The 16,569-nt window shown below is 47.4% G+C and overlaps 1 protein-coding gene across 1 annotated transcript; it reads left to right on the forward strand.

Annotated features, from left to right (window-relative positions):
- Window positions 1-824: 824 nt before the first annotated feature.
- Window positions 825-11,774, forward strand: CDHR5 (cadherin related family member 5). The gene is made up of 14 exons (XM_077783780.1): window positions 825-976; window positions 1,167-1,342; window positions 2,311-2,361; window positions 2,694-2,786; window positions 2,915-3,013; window positions 4,156-4,266; window positions 4,616-4,792; window positions 5,157-5,247; window positions 6,355-6,452; window positions 6,783-6,989; window positions 7,489-7,605; window positions 8,119-8,191; window positions 10,160-10,320; window positions 11,193-11,774. The coding sequence occupies exons 1-14, from the start codon at window positions 898-900 to the stop codon at window positions 11,772-11,774; spliced, it is 2,115 nt and encodes a 704-aa protein (XP_077639906.1). The 5' UTR covers window positions 825-897.
- The last annotated feature ends 4,795 nt before the right edge of the window (window positions 11,775-16,569 follow it).

Below are 16,569 nucleotides of genomic sequence, written 5' to 3' on the forward strand. Positions count from 1 at the left end.
GGACCTGACACCCGCAAAAGGAGCTGTTCCCACTCAAATGCACACCTAAGCACCATTCCCTTACTGAGGAGATTAACAAACCTTGGCAGTTGTTCATTTTGGTCCATAGGAAGTCTCTGCTAGGAAAGATTCCTTTTGGAATAGTTTTGGAATGAGTGTTGACAGCCTGGATTTCAGTAAGCTGTTAATAACTATCTGGCTGAGGTGCAGCATCTGAGAACTGCCTGAAGTCAGAAAGAATTTTAAAAGATCAGTGAGAGCAGTGAGGTCCCCTGAAAACTTCAGGAAGCTGCTGAGATTCAAATAGTTGAAGATTTCCTGGTGTGGGATCTCCTGGAGAGAGGTTCTGGGAAGCATCTCTGCAAGGAGAAGCCACCAGTAAAAGGAGATACATTTTCCCTACAAAGTTGCTGGACATTCCCTGGACTGCAGGTGAGCCTTGTCACTGCTGGGATCCACTTGCTCACCTTGTGGGATACAGACCCCATCTCTGGCACATCAGAAACCAAATTTTCCCCCTTTCTTGTGAGAGAGACTGGAGTAAACAGGCAGCTTCCCAAGTACCAGCCCTTGTCCTTCATGCTTAGCTGGGCAAGGGCTTGGCTCCAAGTTCTGAACTGCTTCAACTATATCCTTGTTGCCACAGAGAGTCTGGGATATGGGAAGATCCAGGGAAAAAAGAAGCAGAAGGATTTATATGTCACCTTGTTTCATGACTGGAAAATCCTTTAATAAGTCATCCAATGGGGCAAAGGGGCAAAGGTTGAATCACGGCAATCCACAGCCAGCTGGTGTTTCTTGATGCCATAAAGTGGTGAATGCAAACAAGGGCACAGGGCAGAACAGGGAGATCAGCTTAGTTGGAAAAAGGGATTTTTCAGCAACTGGCAGCTCACCATGGCTATTCCTCACTGGCTTCTCATGTCTGCCCTCTTCCTGCTGGCCCTCATGGCACAGATTTTGGCACAGGAGCCAGGTAAGCTCTTTCACAAGGTCCATGTCTTTGAGGAATGTCTGCCATGGGAGGGGGTGGCCCTGTTACCGGTGGGAGGTTGCTACACTCCAACACCCCTCTGCCCCACAGTTTGTGACCACAGCTCTCACCCTGCCCCTTCATAATGTGAATCCTTGGGCAAATTTTGCATCTTATTTGTGTGTTTTTCCAGGATGCTCTGTCAGTAACAACAACCCAAGTGTTCCTGAAAATAAGTGTCCTTATGTGGTGGCTACCACCCAAGTGCAGCCAGGTTTCACCCTAACAATTGATCCCAAATACCCCGATGGCCAATTCTTCACCATTGAGGGCTCCGAGCTGCAGCTGACAAAGTGTGTGGACTATGAGGTAAGCCTTTAGCTGGCAGGCTGTAAGGATGAGATGGATAATGCTGGGATGCACTGAGTTTCAATCTGGAGTCTTAGGCTTCCAGGGATTCTTAACCTGTTTCTAGAGGAAATAAGTTATTTCAGTTGTGTGAGTTTGGGAGGCTACAAAAAAAGATGGAGAGAGACCATTTAAAAGGGCCTAGAATGACAGGATAAGGGGGACTGACTTCAAACTGCCAGAGGGCAGGGTTAGATGGGATACTGAAAAGAAATTCTTCCCTGTGAGCGTGCTGACGACCTGGGACAGGTTTTCCAGAGCAACTGTGGCTATTCCATCCCTGCTATTGTCCAAGGCCAGGCTGGATAGGGCTTGGAACAGCCTGGGATAGTGAAAGGTGTCCCTGCCCATGGCAGGGGGTTGGAATGAGACGAGTTTTAAGGCCCTTTCCAGCCCAAATCATTCTGGGATCTGTCGTCTTGTGTGACGCAAAAAGGCAGTATAAAAGGTCATTGTATTCACTTAGGTTGCTGCTACATTATTTTAGCTTCCCAGAGTGCTCTGTATACAGCCACAGGCATCCTTAAGTTCCTTTTCAATATAAAAACCCACTTTTACTTGAGCAAAGAGCAACAACCAGAGTTAGCACCCCACAGGTACCACTGTACTTGCTGCATAGAATGTTTCTGATTTATTCAATTTTAAAAGAAATCTGTTTGAATTCACCTGAGGTGAGAGAGAATGGCAGATTAGCTCTGCCAACATCTTAAGGAATTGCAGGGAGAGCACCTGAAAGATGGGGCTGCTTTGATGTCACCATATACAAGATCACAGCATTAAGGAAAGAAAGTAAAAGTTAGATACACCTGAAAATATGATAAAGCCCAGCAGCATTTCTGATTCAGCAAAGCACAAATTTGGTTCATTTGCTTTAGCCAGAGTTTGTACTCTTTGGTTATTTCTTCAGTGAGGGTTTGTTTTTTATGCAGGAAGACACTGTGCTGCTGCTGTACCTGATCTGCAAGGACACTGCTGGCCAGGTGAGTGCTCTCCCATGGCTGAGTCCTGAGACAAGGCACTGCAGGCAGCACCTGCTTCCCTCTCCTCTTCCTAATCCTCACACTGGGATGGGCAGATGTCCTTCTCTTTGTGGACAGACACACCGCTCTTACAGCCACAGGGAGTGCCAAGGCTCTGCCAGTGGGGAGGAGGGGGCAGCAAGCCCACAATCCTGCCCCAGGATATGGGCTGGCTGCAAACCCCAGCACCATCCAGCCCCCATCCTCACACCATCCCCTCTGGTCACTCTGCAAAGCAGGATCAGCCCCAGGTCTGTTCTTGTCTTTGATTCTTTGATTTGTCCATTCTGCAGAGCGAGTCCTTGGAAATTCTAGTCACCATTCTGAATGAGAACGATAACTGCCCTGTGTTTCCACAGCCAAGCATCACCAGGGATGTCCCAGAGGTAAGGGGTTTTGGGAAGGGAAGAGGGCACTGCTCACTGAGCTCTGTGGGACTGAGGAAGGGTCAGCAGGGAGAGAATTTTAATCCATTTCACACAGACTACAACACTACAACACTGTGTTTTTTCAGGCTACAGAAGTGGACACAGCCATTGTAGCCCGTGAAGAAGTAACTGCTACTGATGCTGACCTGGACATCATCTACTATGAACTCAATACCACAGTGCAGGTGAGCAACTCTGGGGACAAACAGTAGCTCTGGAGAAGCTGGATTCAGAAGAGCCCCAGCTTTGAGGAGAAGCTGCACTTAACTGACTCAACTTTTACAAAACCCAAACATTGATTTGGTTAGCAGAACAGAGCCATCGATGCTGCAGGTATTGAATTCTCTTATGGCTTACACTTTTAATGCACTGTACAGATTAAAGTTTCATCTAGAAGGTTCAGAGCCGTAACGATTCAGGGAAGTCTTGTTGGCGTGATCTGAAAACATATCAGAAGACTTTGTACCTCAGGGAGCTCAGAATTGCACTGAGTCTGATGGGGAAGGCAGTCCTTGCCCTAGCTGCCAACAGCAGCACAGGAAATGGATTGTGCACACAGCTAAACCAATGCCAGTCTAGAGTGCAAGGGCTGGCTGTAAACTAAAATCAAAATGAAATTCAAGAGAAAAACCAAATGTATGTTTGCATTTTTGAAAAGTGTTGCGGAGAGAGCAGACAGTGCCTCTGTTACTTCTATATCCCTAGGGAATTTAAGTTTCTGTGAACAGAAACCACCAGTTTCTCAGCTCTGGGATCAGACTTTGCACTCATATTGGTGTAAATCCAGAGTGATAGAAATTCAAAGGCATAAGATTAAAGGAGAACCAAAGCAAATGCAGAAGGTTATAGAGTAAAATGCAATGCATGATACTTCAACTCGGCTTTACAGTTTCTTTCAAAGTCCAGCTGTGTTAGGCTAAGGCAGGTGATCCTGCCAGCTCTCAAAGGCTGAGCCATCTTTGGCCTTTTTTGTGCATGGAAGTGAAAATTGTTGGCTATCAGGGACCCAAAATCAAGGATTGTTGGCAACTTGCTAAATATAGGAAATAAATAATGTAATATATTTCATCCAGAAGCTGCTGAGCAGGTGGGCAGTCAAAGCAGGAGGTCTGTGAGAGGAAGTTCACAAGAACAAACCTTTCTGACAAGTCAGGCAATTCCAGTGTGCAGTACCAAAAATTAAGTAGATCAGACATTCCGACAGTGCCCCTCATCCAAGGTCCTCAGGATTAAAGCTCCAGCTGGGATGACAAAGAGAGCAATGAGTAGGATTTGGAATGTGTCTGTTATTGAGTCTGCTATAGGATTTTTCCTTTCCCCTTGCCAGAACACAGACGGTTATTTTGCCATAAGAGGAGTTAACAACCCGGAAATTTATTTACAAAAAGCATTGGACTATGACAAATTTCATTCTACAACATTGCTCTTGTATGCGAGGGTAAGTGGTTTGGGAAAAACAGAATGCCTCATTTGCATGGTCCCTCTTACCTGAAGGATGAGTCTGGATGGGAAATCCCTCAGATAACAGGAGGGAGGGTGGGGCTGGGGGGCTGGGGGGTTGCATTCAGAGCAGCCTTTCCCTCTCCATAATTCGAGTGACAGACCTGCAGTCAGCCCACTTCTGTCAGCAGAAGAAGATAACCTACTGCTTTAGGTACTCTCACATAAATTTCCAGTTAAACAGAATGGAGTAACAATGGCTAAAGGGCCCCAGTCCACTGCTTTTGTGCAGATGGGCCCTTGTTTTGGCCCTTGTCTCTCACGAGTGTGCTTTGCCTTGGGGACAGGACAGGCCTGTGAACAGCTCCGAGCACACCAACACAGCCACTGCAACAATAACCATCACCATCAAGCAGAGTGACACCCGGGCACCCTGGTTCCTGCCCTGCACCCAGCTCCACAATGACACCAGCGTCTGCATCAGCAGCCCCTACTCCGGCAGGGTCAACATCTCCGAGATATCGGTGAGCAGGAGGGCTCAGACAGTGCCCCTGGTGCTGTTCCCCGTGGGAAACACAGAATCATTTCCATGAGCTTGTGCTGGTCTCCAGTATAATGCAGATGATTCAGCAGAATAGGGAGTCTTCATCATCTTCAGTCCCCACCCCAAGCAGCACTGCTTGTCTCTGCTCCTACAGCACATCAGGGGAGAGGCAAGAGCTGGAACACCAGCTCAAGGTTCTCTCACCTCTGCCCTGTCGCCTCCCAGCAATAAATCCTATTCTGTCTAGGCAGAGCCGTGGGATGTGCTGCGGGCTGGGAGAGCTCCAACTGCTGAGCTGGCCCTGCCTCGTGGTGTGTGATTGATTGTTTGTTTCGCTGTTGCAGAGGGACCCGCTCCTCCTGGAGCCAGGACCCATCTATGCTGTTGACCCTGACTACACCATCAGCGACAGGATCGTGTACAGCATTGTTGGGGGTGAGTAGACCTTGTCACCTTCCACAAGGGACATTGCTCATGTCTCCTGTGGTACCTGCCAAGAGGGAGGTCCTGGGATTTGCCCCTCTGTTTCTGCCACAGAAATATAACTAGAGCCACAGTACACTGTTGTAGAAGAAACAGACTGTACAGAGAGGAAGAAAAAAAATAATTACAGTCCCACAAACCGATCTCAATGAAATCTATTTCAAAAAGATTTTGGTTTTTTGTGAGATGAGACATGTTTTGTGTTTAAGCTTTTAGATGTGGTTTTATCAATCTGGTCATGCTACTTCCATGCAGTGTTTGAGCTGTACCTAAAGTTCTCACATTATTCTATTAATTGCCCAGAATTATGTTTTTATTCCCCAGCACATTGCCACTAGCTCATCTGCCCTGTTTTAGTCTTGCTTCCAAAAGAATCAAGGCAAAGGTCATATTGGTCAAGTGAAGTGTTCCTCTCCCTTCATGGCAGCACAGTTGTGAATGTCCTCCTGATGCCAAATGTATTAAAGAACATTAAATTCCACTGGCATTTGGATGGAGTGTGACCTCCCTCCCCACAGTCAGTGATTCAGATCCTTGTCAAGAGAGAGCCCACAAAAAATGTCTCAGAGTGAGGAAGAGAACTAAAAATTCTGCTTAACTCACATGTATCCAACATAGGTACTTCTATGATTCCCATACAGATGTAGGAATCTGATTTCTACCTGTACATAAATACAAGGTTTGTGTCTAGAATCCCTTTGTAATCAGTAGAGAGAAATAAGCATTCTCAGAGCAGTCTTGGAACTAAATGGAGATGTTCAATCCTCAAATTGCACCAGAGGCTCTGGGCATTTATCATGCTTCAGACTGGCAATCTGTGGGCCTAGGCACTGGAAATGCAAAGCTTTGTTGTTCTACCTCATTTAACTGGGTTCACACATATCTAATGCATCCCTCTGCATCCCTGCCCAGCACTCCCAGTCTTTGGAGCAACCAGGCAGGCAAGGAAAACAGCATTTTTGAGGGTATTTTCACTAGGACATGGAAGAATGAGTCTGTGAGCTCCAGGTCGCTTTATGAAGGAATTTGATGGTTGAATGGTCTTTGCATTTTCTCTAGGGAATACAAACGAAGTGTTCTCAGTGGATGCAGACACAGGGAATCTAACCATGAACAAAATAGTGACTTCCCCAGGTTCCTTTTTGTTGCAAGTTATGGTAAGTGATGACATTACAGCCAGCCACCCAGCACAGCTGGATTTCCAGGAAGCAGCAGCCTGGCTGTGACAGGAGTCAGTGGCCTCAAATATAACTCGGTTACTCCCATTCTTTGGAAGGGCCCAGTTTGGCCTATGTCCTGCACCAACACACAAGAAAAGCTCCTGCAGCAGTTGAGAGTTTCCCCTCAGGTGTGGGTGGTGACAGCAAAGGAAATTCACCCTGGGCGTGTTCTGTTGGGTTGGGAATTGCAAAGAGCTTTGGACCAAGCCTGTCCTTTCGTGTCTCACCAGGGGCAGAAATCTGGCATCTCTCTCTCTTTCTCTCCAGGCCACCCAGGTCAGCAACGTAAGGAAATATTCTGTAGCCACTGTAGAAATCAAGGTCATCAATAAAAGCAATTTTCCACCCTACTTTGAGAAGGGGGTCTACAACGGGACAGTGTTTGTTGGGCTGCCCCAGAGAAGCTTCGTCTACCAAGCTGGAGATCCTTCCACCCCCCTGGTGATAACAGCAATGGATCAGGATTTCCCTGATGTAAGAAACACAAAGTGCTCTGTGATCTGTCTCACTGCTTCAGGCTTAAAGCAGGATCAGGAAACACAAGGGAGGGGAGGTGTGGAGAGGCAAATACATGTTGTCCTCTGGTGTTCCATGTTATATTCCCTTGGAAATTGCACAGATACCAGAACTACTTATGGTGTGATGTAATGGGGAGAAGCTGCTGGACTCCCCACACACATCACTTGTATAGGTGTGTTTTGCTTGGACAAGTACTAAAGTTTCCAACACAACCTGGATTAAGACTTGGGATTTTTTTTTTTTTTAATATATTTTTGTGATACTTTCTTGGCCTCTGAGCAACAGAGTGAATGCAGTTGAGTTCAGCCTTTCTCACCTGCTCAGCCCAGGTTTATTTATTACTCTATGCACCTGCTCGTACCTCAGGTGTTCTGGACAAATCCTGCCAAGGGGTTGTTGGGAAGATGCATGTGAGGCACAGTGTGGTTTGATCACTCACTCTCTGGTCTTTCAGAAAGTCAACCCCAACATTGAGTACTATCTCAAAAACAGCACTGATTTCATCGCAACCAGGGATGGGCTCATCCTGACCAACAAGGTGCTGGAGTCCCCAGGAACTGTGACCATCCAGGTAGGACACCTTTTTTGGGCATTTTGTCAGGGGTGTGGAAAGGAGGAATCCAAATCCTCTTTTTGCTTGTGTCAAAGAAGCAGTCAATAACTTTAGCCTTGTAAGAGGCTGGATGTTCCCTTTGTCCACATGCCTGCCTAAGGCTTGCCTGGTACAGTGCCATGTCCTTGGGGCTGTCTGAACCAGGCTGGCCACAGCACTGCTGGAGCTCCATGGACAGGCACAGAGAGGTGCCAACACCTGCTGCTCCTGCCCCACACTGCCTCAGAACCTGTGCTCTGCCCTGTGCTGGGAGCTGAACACAGAGCAGGGATTTGGTTCAGCTCATCCACTCCCAGGGCAGGGAATCTTCAGAGCTCTTGTTCCCCTGTGACCAGGCTGTCCAGCCACAGTGAATAGCTGTGGTGAGGATAGGGACAAGGTACTTTCTCCTCAAAGGGCCCCCCCACAGACCTTGAGAGTGAGCTGGAGATCTGGAAGTCCCTAAGCCATCTCTTTCCCATGTTTCCATAGGCTGTTGGAAAAGATGTGTTGAGCCTGCAGGAGGCAAGCACCATAATTGTGGTGGAGGTCATCCTTGCCACAGGTAGGTTGGTGGGGGGCGTCTCTGTTTTCTGCTCTGGGGAGTCTTTTTTATTTCTGTGGTAAACTGGCCATAATTGGTCACCTTCTGAAGTCTGTGGGTCTGGGCTGAGGCCAATCCCAGCCCCACAGGAGGTTCTGTGGTGGCTTTAAGAGGGAAAACACCCCAACAACATTCTCACAGCATAGTCACCACATGTCTTGAAAAGCCTCCTGAGACTTTAGTGGTGCTGTGTATTGGAGTGTCTTTTCTTCTCATTCCAAAGCTAAAACTGGGATTGGTTCATGCTGGGAAACAACCCAAGATGTATTTTCATGGCAAAGCAGACCTCGGTATATCATTGCTCCCTTTTAGCCAAACACAGAGAAAACTGCAATGTTCTTGCCTGTCTGAGGCAGAGCAGAGAGCAGCTGGCTTGCCCAGGAACCAAGGCTTTTCTACTCAGGTCAGGTCAGGGTCTTTTAGACCAGGATTTTATGATCTTACAGAAGAAACAGCCCATGAGTAATAAGAGAGACATGAGGCTTCATATATAACCCTCTGGCTATTATTTAACCTTGTCAATGTGAAAACACTTCCATACTGCTGAGAAATTACTCTCAAATTGGTCTTATAAATAAATTAGGATTGAAGTTCATGAAACTCCTTATGCTTTAAGTTCAGATAACCAGTAGCAATGAATTTTTATCTCAGTATAGGCAGACAATGCCCAGACTTCACTGGATTCTACACAATGATGTGGGATTGAAGTTCCATCACTTCACCCTCTGATCATCACCATTGTGGTGTGGGAAAAACAAGTGGGTTCCTGGGTCTATATCTGGATTCCCTAAAGACAGTGCCACTTCACAGCTAAAAACCACTGAAACCCCATTTAAGGGCACAGCCCAGCATAAAACTAGTCCATGTGTGAGCTCACAGAATTACAAATGCTCCAAGCATGTGCCAACACTTCTGGGCAATTTAGAAATGTTGCTCTTGCTGCTTAAGCCACACAAAGCAGTGGTGCTGTCGAATATGCAGAATTACAGAGCTCTGTGACTCCCTGTGGCCTGTGGCTCCCCAGGAGACAGGATTAAGCAGCAAAAATTCCCTGAGGTCCTAAATCCTTGCCAAGGTGTTAATGATAAACTGAGGATGCAATTAAATGCAGAGGGAATACTCCAATTCCATTATAATAAACAGGTCAGCAGGAGAACAAATGCTTGTTTCATTAATCATTAATGACAGTCATTTTCACTGCACAATGAAACTGGAAAAATTAAAGAAGCCCACCTCCACCATCACCAAGCAAAGCTGAGAATGGTACTGTCTTTCCAATCCTGTGTCAATCTCTGTACCTGACACTGACCAGTGGCTGGAAGCAGAAGCTGCCTCTGAGCAGACTGGGCAAAACTGCTTCAGCTACAAAAGGGCAAAAAAGGTTTTCTTGTCCTGGGGACTTTCTACTGCTTTTCCTATTTCCTATTCTGGTTTTTTGTTTCTTATTTTGATGTGCTCATCTGCATTGGAGGGGATGTTCCAGATGGAAGGAAGCTTTGCATTTTCATACACAGATGTACAATCAAACCTCATTTTTGCATTCTGGTGTAAAAGGGTAAAGTGGGAAAATCAAAGAACTAAATAACTTTACTCCATGTAGCATCTGCTTGCCTGATGCAGTCAGGTATTTATTAACTTAGTTAAATCACGGGGTCAAAGTCACTGTCCTGTCAATGGCTGCTATTTCCACTTCATGGAATTTATTGGAAATTACAATAGTCTGTGTAATTAAAAAAGAAGCCCTCTGCTTTTAGAACAGCAAAAAAAGATTTTCTGTGGAATCAGACACATGACTGTCACATTCTGCAGCACAAGATGCTTCCTTGCTTTTCAAAAATTGATTGGAGCTTCTCCCACAGTGAAGGGTTGTGTTGGAAAATGCTGCCTGCCAGTTTTAGGCTTTGTAACACTGGTTTGTTTTCCTCACAGCTGTAGCCACCTCTGATAAGAGGTACTCTGCTCAGGACATGGCTATCTTAGGGGGCACATTAGCAGCACTGCTGTTAATTGCCTTAGTCTTCCTTGGAGTGATGGTATGGAAATCCAGTAGATGGTACAGCACATCTTTCAAACACCTGGTGAAGAAAAAGGTAAGTGCCTTGTTTGTACTTGAACTTCTAAGAGTTATAAAGTGGGATCTGAGGAAGCTTTGAAGTATGGATGGGCTGCCCAAGTACCACACATTTGTGTGAAGGTGGTGAATCACTCCCAAGAAAATATTTGCAGAGGTAGCACCACTTTGGTGGTGTTTGCTGCTGTTCTTTCTGTCCCTGAGGCTGGAGCTGTGTGGTGGATGATGAGCAGACATGGTAAGGAGAGCACCACAGCTCCATGGAGCACAAAATCTAGGATAAAAGTGGCACACATCAGGGGCTGTCTCTGAAAAACATCTGTTTGTGGTATAAACCACTGTCCATCCTCCGTAGTCAAAGGAGAGGAGAGTCCCTTCATATAAAAGAGACTCCATTCACACAGAGTCCCCTGGGCTCAGACACTTGTCTGCACCTGAGCTATTTAATTTTGGACCTCTCAGGTCCATGGCAGATTGGTCACTGGCAAGTTTAGAGTGTAATTTGTCTGACCACATGTTGGTCTGTGCCATAGGCTGGGCCTACCAGGAGCCAAACCTGAGTGCAGAGCACATAGCTCAGGTGGGTGACAAAAGACCCTGAGTGAGGGAAATCCCACTGCAGAATGGGGTGGGTACAAACCACCACGTGTGTGCTGCTGGTGCTAAGCTCTCCTGGAGAATGAGCCTGCTTAGCTGAGAAAACTCCAGAAATGGAGCCAACAAAAATGTCTCTTCCAGGGATCTGCAGCTTTCCCTGGCTTCAAATAGGTCTAACTGCAAACCAAGCTGAACTGCCTTGAGCAGGAGCTCAGTCACTGCAGTCACCCCTTCCCTCCTGCTCCCCATTTCTTTTCCTGCCACTACAGTCACAATGTGTCTCTCCTCCTGTAGTTCTCCAAGGAAATCTCTGAGGGTCACCAGAACAAGTATTACCAGGAAGATGAACAGCCAGGTGTGAGCCCCAAGCAGCGTGAGACATCAGAAACCAGCAGTGTCCCAGCAGAGACTCCTGTGCCAGAGCAGCCAGCACTTGCCTTGCACTTCTCCAGTGCACAGGAAACAGAGAGTCTCCCAAAGGGTTCCATAGCTTCCACTGTCATCTTTGACCAGGAAGAGGAAGAAAAGGAAGAAGAGGCTGGACAGGAGAAAGAAGTGAAGTCAATCCTCAAAACAGAGAGGCACGTGGCAGATGATGGCTACAAAGCTGTGTGGTTTAAGACTGATGTGGACCCCGAGGCTGGAGAGAGGGTTGAAGTGATTGAGGACAATGCAGCAGACGATGTTAATGATGATGATGACAGTGACCAAGATCTGCAAAAGAATGAGGAGGAGGAGGAAGAAGGTTCTGACACAGACAGTCACCACCAAGGGCTGGGAGTGTCCTTTTCCTCAGAGAGCTCATCACCCCCAGCAGCAGAGGTGACAGTCTACATGTCTCACACAGGTGCAGGGACAGAGGACACTGAGGTGTAAAGGAAATTGGGTACATACCCCTAAAAATGGAACAGTCTCAGTTTCTTTGCTGACATGAAGCCTATCTTTCTGCTCAGAGGGAAAACTGGAATGCAGATGAGTGAGGTTATCTGTCCTGCTTGTCTGAATACAGCAAATAAGGCCAGAAGATATTACAGCTAATTTAACCTTTTAGTGAGATCTTGGAATATCATATAGGATTTTCAGGGTGAAGCAATTCATCTTTCCACCTTCCTGCCTGTTTCTCCTGGGTCCCTTGACATCAGCTTTGCTAAACTGGCTGCAAGGTACAGCAGAGCTGCAGCGGACCTGGCCTGGCAGCAGAGATCCCAGCTCACAGGAGCAGTTGCACAGTCCAGTGTTGTTTGGCTCTTCCCATTAGGGTGTTGCAGCAGGGTGTCAGCAAGTCTCTCTGAGCCTGCAGGTGCTCCTGTGACTATGCAGGAGCTGACTTCAGTGCTTGGCTCTGCTCTGTTCTCCTTGCACAAACAGCTGGAATGTGCCACCAGGCCCTTGTCCTGCCAGCCAGGAGGTTCCACGCTCAGGACCTGCTGTTTCCTTTGTCACTGGTAAACAAGGACCGATCACATTAAGGACTTTGTCATCAAATTTCTATGTCATAAACCCACTAATTGTGCAGTACTTTAGCTGTCTATCTGCTTATCTGTCAGGCAAAAGAGCTCCTGAGATATTGTCTTCAAATGTCAAGTCAGTACTCTGTTTCCAGGTAGCAGAGAGAAGGAAATATTTGATGCTCTTGTCTAGGTTTGCACCTCCCATCAAACAATCTCTTCCCCAGCTGGCAGCCAAAAGCTAGGCTGGTTTCCACCAGCTGAGAGCATGGCTGTGTGCATTTTCATCTTCTGATTTGTGCTGCTCCTGGAGAAAGAAACCAAAGAGTGACTGCTGGGATCTGCAGGAACATCAGAGCACATGTGATTCCCACTGAGGCTTTCATCCTCTTGGGCCATACATGTCCCTGTCCCAGCATTTCCATGCTCAGTCCTGCTCTCCTCTCTGAGGATTGCTGGCCTGGCCTCCTGGACTTCAGGAGCTGCGTTTGTGCTGAAGATCAAGCCCAGGACACGGGAAACTTTCCTACTTCCTGAAGCAAAGCTGTTTGCCCAGGAATTACAGTGTGGTAATGAAGGGTGGGAAATGCAGCCAGTGTTTGCCATACAAAGAATCCCTCCATCAGCTTTGGGATATCTTCAATAAGCATTTTCCACAGGATTCTGAGAACTCTCTGGCAGCTGCTCACTGCCAGAGAGTTCTCAGAATCCTGTGGAAAAAATCTCTGGCCACCAGCAAGGCTGAGGGTTGAGCCTGCCCTGTGCTGATGCTGCTCGTGGGATGGTTGCTGATGTGGGGAGAAGCTGGAGTGCTTTTCCTCTGCTCCGTTTCCTTGGTGGCTGTGCCGTGTGTGATCCATTCCTGCCAGTGCTCTGCTGTCTATCTGCCTTCCCTCTGCTGCTGTGTACTCTGGATTTCTGCTGGCACACTGATTTATGAGCTCCCTACAACTGCAATCTGTGCTCAGCTCTTGGTGCTTTCCTTCCCCTCACCAGTGTGCTTCCCATGCTCTTGGAATGGGACTGGGCCCATCAAAACAGTCTTTGTTTTCTCCCAGGTCTCATCAGGACATACAGCCACAGGATTTGGTGTTTTTCAGGGTTACGAGTGTTTAATTTCAAAGGAGATGATGTTTGGTAAATATGGTGCCTGTGGAAGTGGTGGTTGTTGTGAAGAGAAGCACAACACAATAATAAAACTTGGCAGCAGGCAGAGCTCAGCTGCTTCCAGCTATTGCCTGTTAAAGCCTCCAGATCCTGTGTCCTTGACTCCTGTCTTTTTGGGAAGAAATTAAGAAAAATGTGTAAGGAACAAGAAGAAAATTTAATGTTTTAAATTCAAGTCCATGTGAGCTTGCATGGGTTGGTTTGTCTGCTGAGGCTGTGAAGGGTGACAGGGTTTTTGCATCCTTGTACAACAATCGTGTTCATTTATAAACATCTGCATAAGAAAGGAAAATGTACTGATATAAATTTTTTTAGAAAATTGGATCAGCTTAGAGTGTTTTTTTGATGGCAAATAAATACCTACATACCTTGAAGGTCTCATCCTTATACTCCAAAGACATTCAAGTGCTTTTGGAAGTTTAACTCTACAGGTAGATATAAGAAATCTCTTTCACTCCATCCCCAACCAAGCTCTGTTTTTATTTCTGTAACAGCTTAGAATGATACTTTTTTAACAGTAATGCAGAGCTATAAAAAGCTGGTCAGCAAATCTGTATGGGGAGAAAGAGCAGTTTCAGTGTGGCCGTGGTAAGTGTGAATTTGAGGTTTTACAGCTGGGAGTGGCACAGATGCCAAGGGAGAAGATCCTCATGGCTTTCCAGCTTTGAGCACCCTCTCCTGATGTAACACAGGCATGGCATGAGCCTGCTTCACCTTCATTTTGGCCTCTAGAAGTAAAGAAGCCTCTCAACTGCCAGGGGAAACTCTAAGGCTGAATTGAAACCAGGAGGTGCAAGCAGGGAATTGAAAAAATCAAGTAAGCATAGACATTTTACCGGCAGGAAATAACAGAAACAGACTGAAAAATTCCCAGGTGTCTGAAAATTAATTTCTGCTCAAATTCTGTCCCCATTTAGAACTGAATAACCTCATGGATTTCATTGTGTCATTGCATTTGCTGTCAGTTCCACTGACAGCAAATGCATCCTTTTGCTTTTTTTTGCTTCTGAGGGAAAAATGCTTCTGGCAGATGGGTTGCCAGAGTGTGGAGGATACTTCTCAGTTTTGAAGGGATGGAGGAGAACTGGAGAACTTTGTATGTAGGACAGCAGAATGATCTGGCATCTATCAACTTAAAAGTGATAAACAGAGGTAAAAGACCTGTTTTAACCTGATTCCCCTTAAATATTGAGCAGCCTTAGTTCCAAAAGAGATTATTTTTCCTTAAAAAAAAAAAAAAAAAAAAAAAAAAAAAAGTCAATTAAATTTCACTGTGGTTTGTGCAATTTAATTTATTTTTTTTCCTGAGTTGGTTGCTGAGTCCTCATGGAAATCCCGCGTCGGTCCTGCGGGGCTGGGACCCGCCGCCCGCCCGGCGGCACCGCCCGGGGACAGCGGCGGGACCCGGAGCCGGGGCTCCGCTCGCGGGGCCGGGAGCGACGGTCCCGCCCGGCCCGGGCAGGTGTGCGGGGCGGGGCCGAGGTGATTTAATGCCCCGAAATCGCCTCCTGCGCCATTTGCTCCCTCAGAGCTTGCGGGTTGTGTGGCCGGGTCAGGCTCCCCCGGTGGGGTCCCCCCCACTGCTGTTCCCTCCCTCTTTCTCCTTCCCTTATCCTGCTCCTTCCTGTCCCCCTTATCTCAGTTTCTCCCTCCCCCACGCCTTTCCTCTCCCCCTTTGCCAGCCTTCTGCACCCTCTCTGCCAGCCTCCTGCACATCCCCGACCCTCCCCACCCTCTTTTCGCCCCCCTCCCTACCCCACCTCACAACCCGACTCCCCTCTCTTCCCCCTCTACCCCTCCAAAACTGCCTCCTCACCCTCATGGAATGGCAGTGGCTGTGTGGAGCTCTGGGCAGGAGCACCTGGAGACCAGGTAAGAACATAAATGGGAACGTTTTGGCTGCTGCTGGATGTGGTTTTCTCCTTTCAAGATGTTCTTCTGATTGATGTTTTCACAGTAGTTTGCTAGGGTTTGCTTGAGGATAGTTCCAAGAATTTCGAAGTAGTTGGAAAAGAGTGAGAAAAAAATGTGAACCTGATCGATTTCTAGTAATTCCAAACCTCTCCCACAATGCTGCTCCAGGGGAAAGCTGGTTAAAGTATAAAGATACAGAGGGACAAGTGCTGTAAACCTCCTTGGCTTTCCAACAGAGCAAACCTTCCAGTACATCTCTCTGATAGACTTTGGGATCATAAGGTCTTCCAGGGAAGCAAAACAAGCACAGAGATGAGGGAATAGCTTCCAGTTAATAATGACTTGATGGGTGTAGGAACGATTCGTGTATGTTTGACTGTTTTAACTCCTAGAATAAGTTTTAAATGATTCCTTTAACAAATGGTCTAAATTTGAGAATTTAAATTTGAGAGGAAATGGTGCAAAATAAATACATGGAGAGATCACGGAATCCCCAAATGGTTTGAATGGGAAGGGACTTTAAAGATCATTTCATTCCATCCCCTGCCATTCCATCCACAGCCCAGGCTGCTCCAAGCCTCATCCAGCCTGGCCTCGGACACTTCCAGGCATGGAGCAGCCGCGATTTCTCGGGCTTTATGGGCACAGGGGGAAATTTCCAGCAGGAACGGAGGAGTTCTTTGCTCTGTCCAGCCCCAGCAGGGCTGTGGGAGGCAGAGGATGTGGGAACAGGAGCTTTGCCACTGCCTCGGGGCAGTCTCTGCTGTCCCAAAGCGCAGCAGAGCAAACGTTTGTGGTTTCACATCCCGTTCAAAGGAGCTCCGAGCCGGGCACGGGAACGGGGGCGGAGCAGGGCTGGCACCAGGCAGAGGGGTGACATCCAGAGGGTGCCACCAGCCTGTCCCTGCTGCCCAGGCTGGGGATGAGCAGGCTGGTGACTGTCCCTGTGCTGGCTCTGCAGGATGAGGAAGCCAACCCTGCCGAGGAGGAAGAGGAGGATGGAGACAGCGGCCACCAAGGCTGGGGAAGGCACAAGGCCAGGTAGGACATGCTGCCTTCCAGGGAGAGGGACTTGTCTGTCCCATGGGAATTTGGGGCACTGGGGCCAATGGAACAAAGGGTTTGATTCTGTTTTCTTGCTC

This window comes from Lonchura striata, chromosome 6, assembly GCF_046129695.1.
Source record: "Lonchura striata isolate bLonStr1 chromosome 6, bLonStr1.mat, whole genome shotgun sequence".
Classification (NCBI taxonomy): domain Eukaryota; kingdom Metazoa; phylum Chordata; class Aves; order Passeriformes; family Estrildidae; genus Lonchura; species Lonchura striata.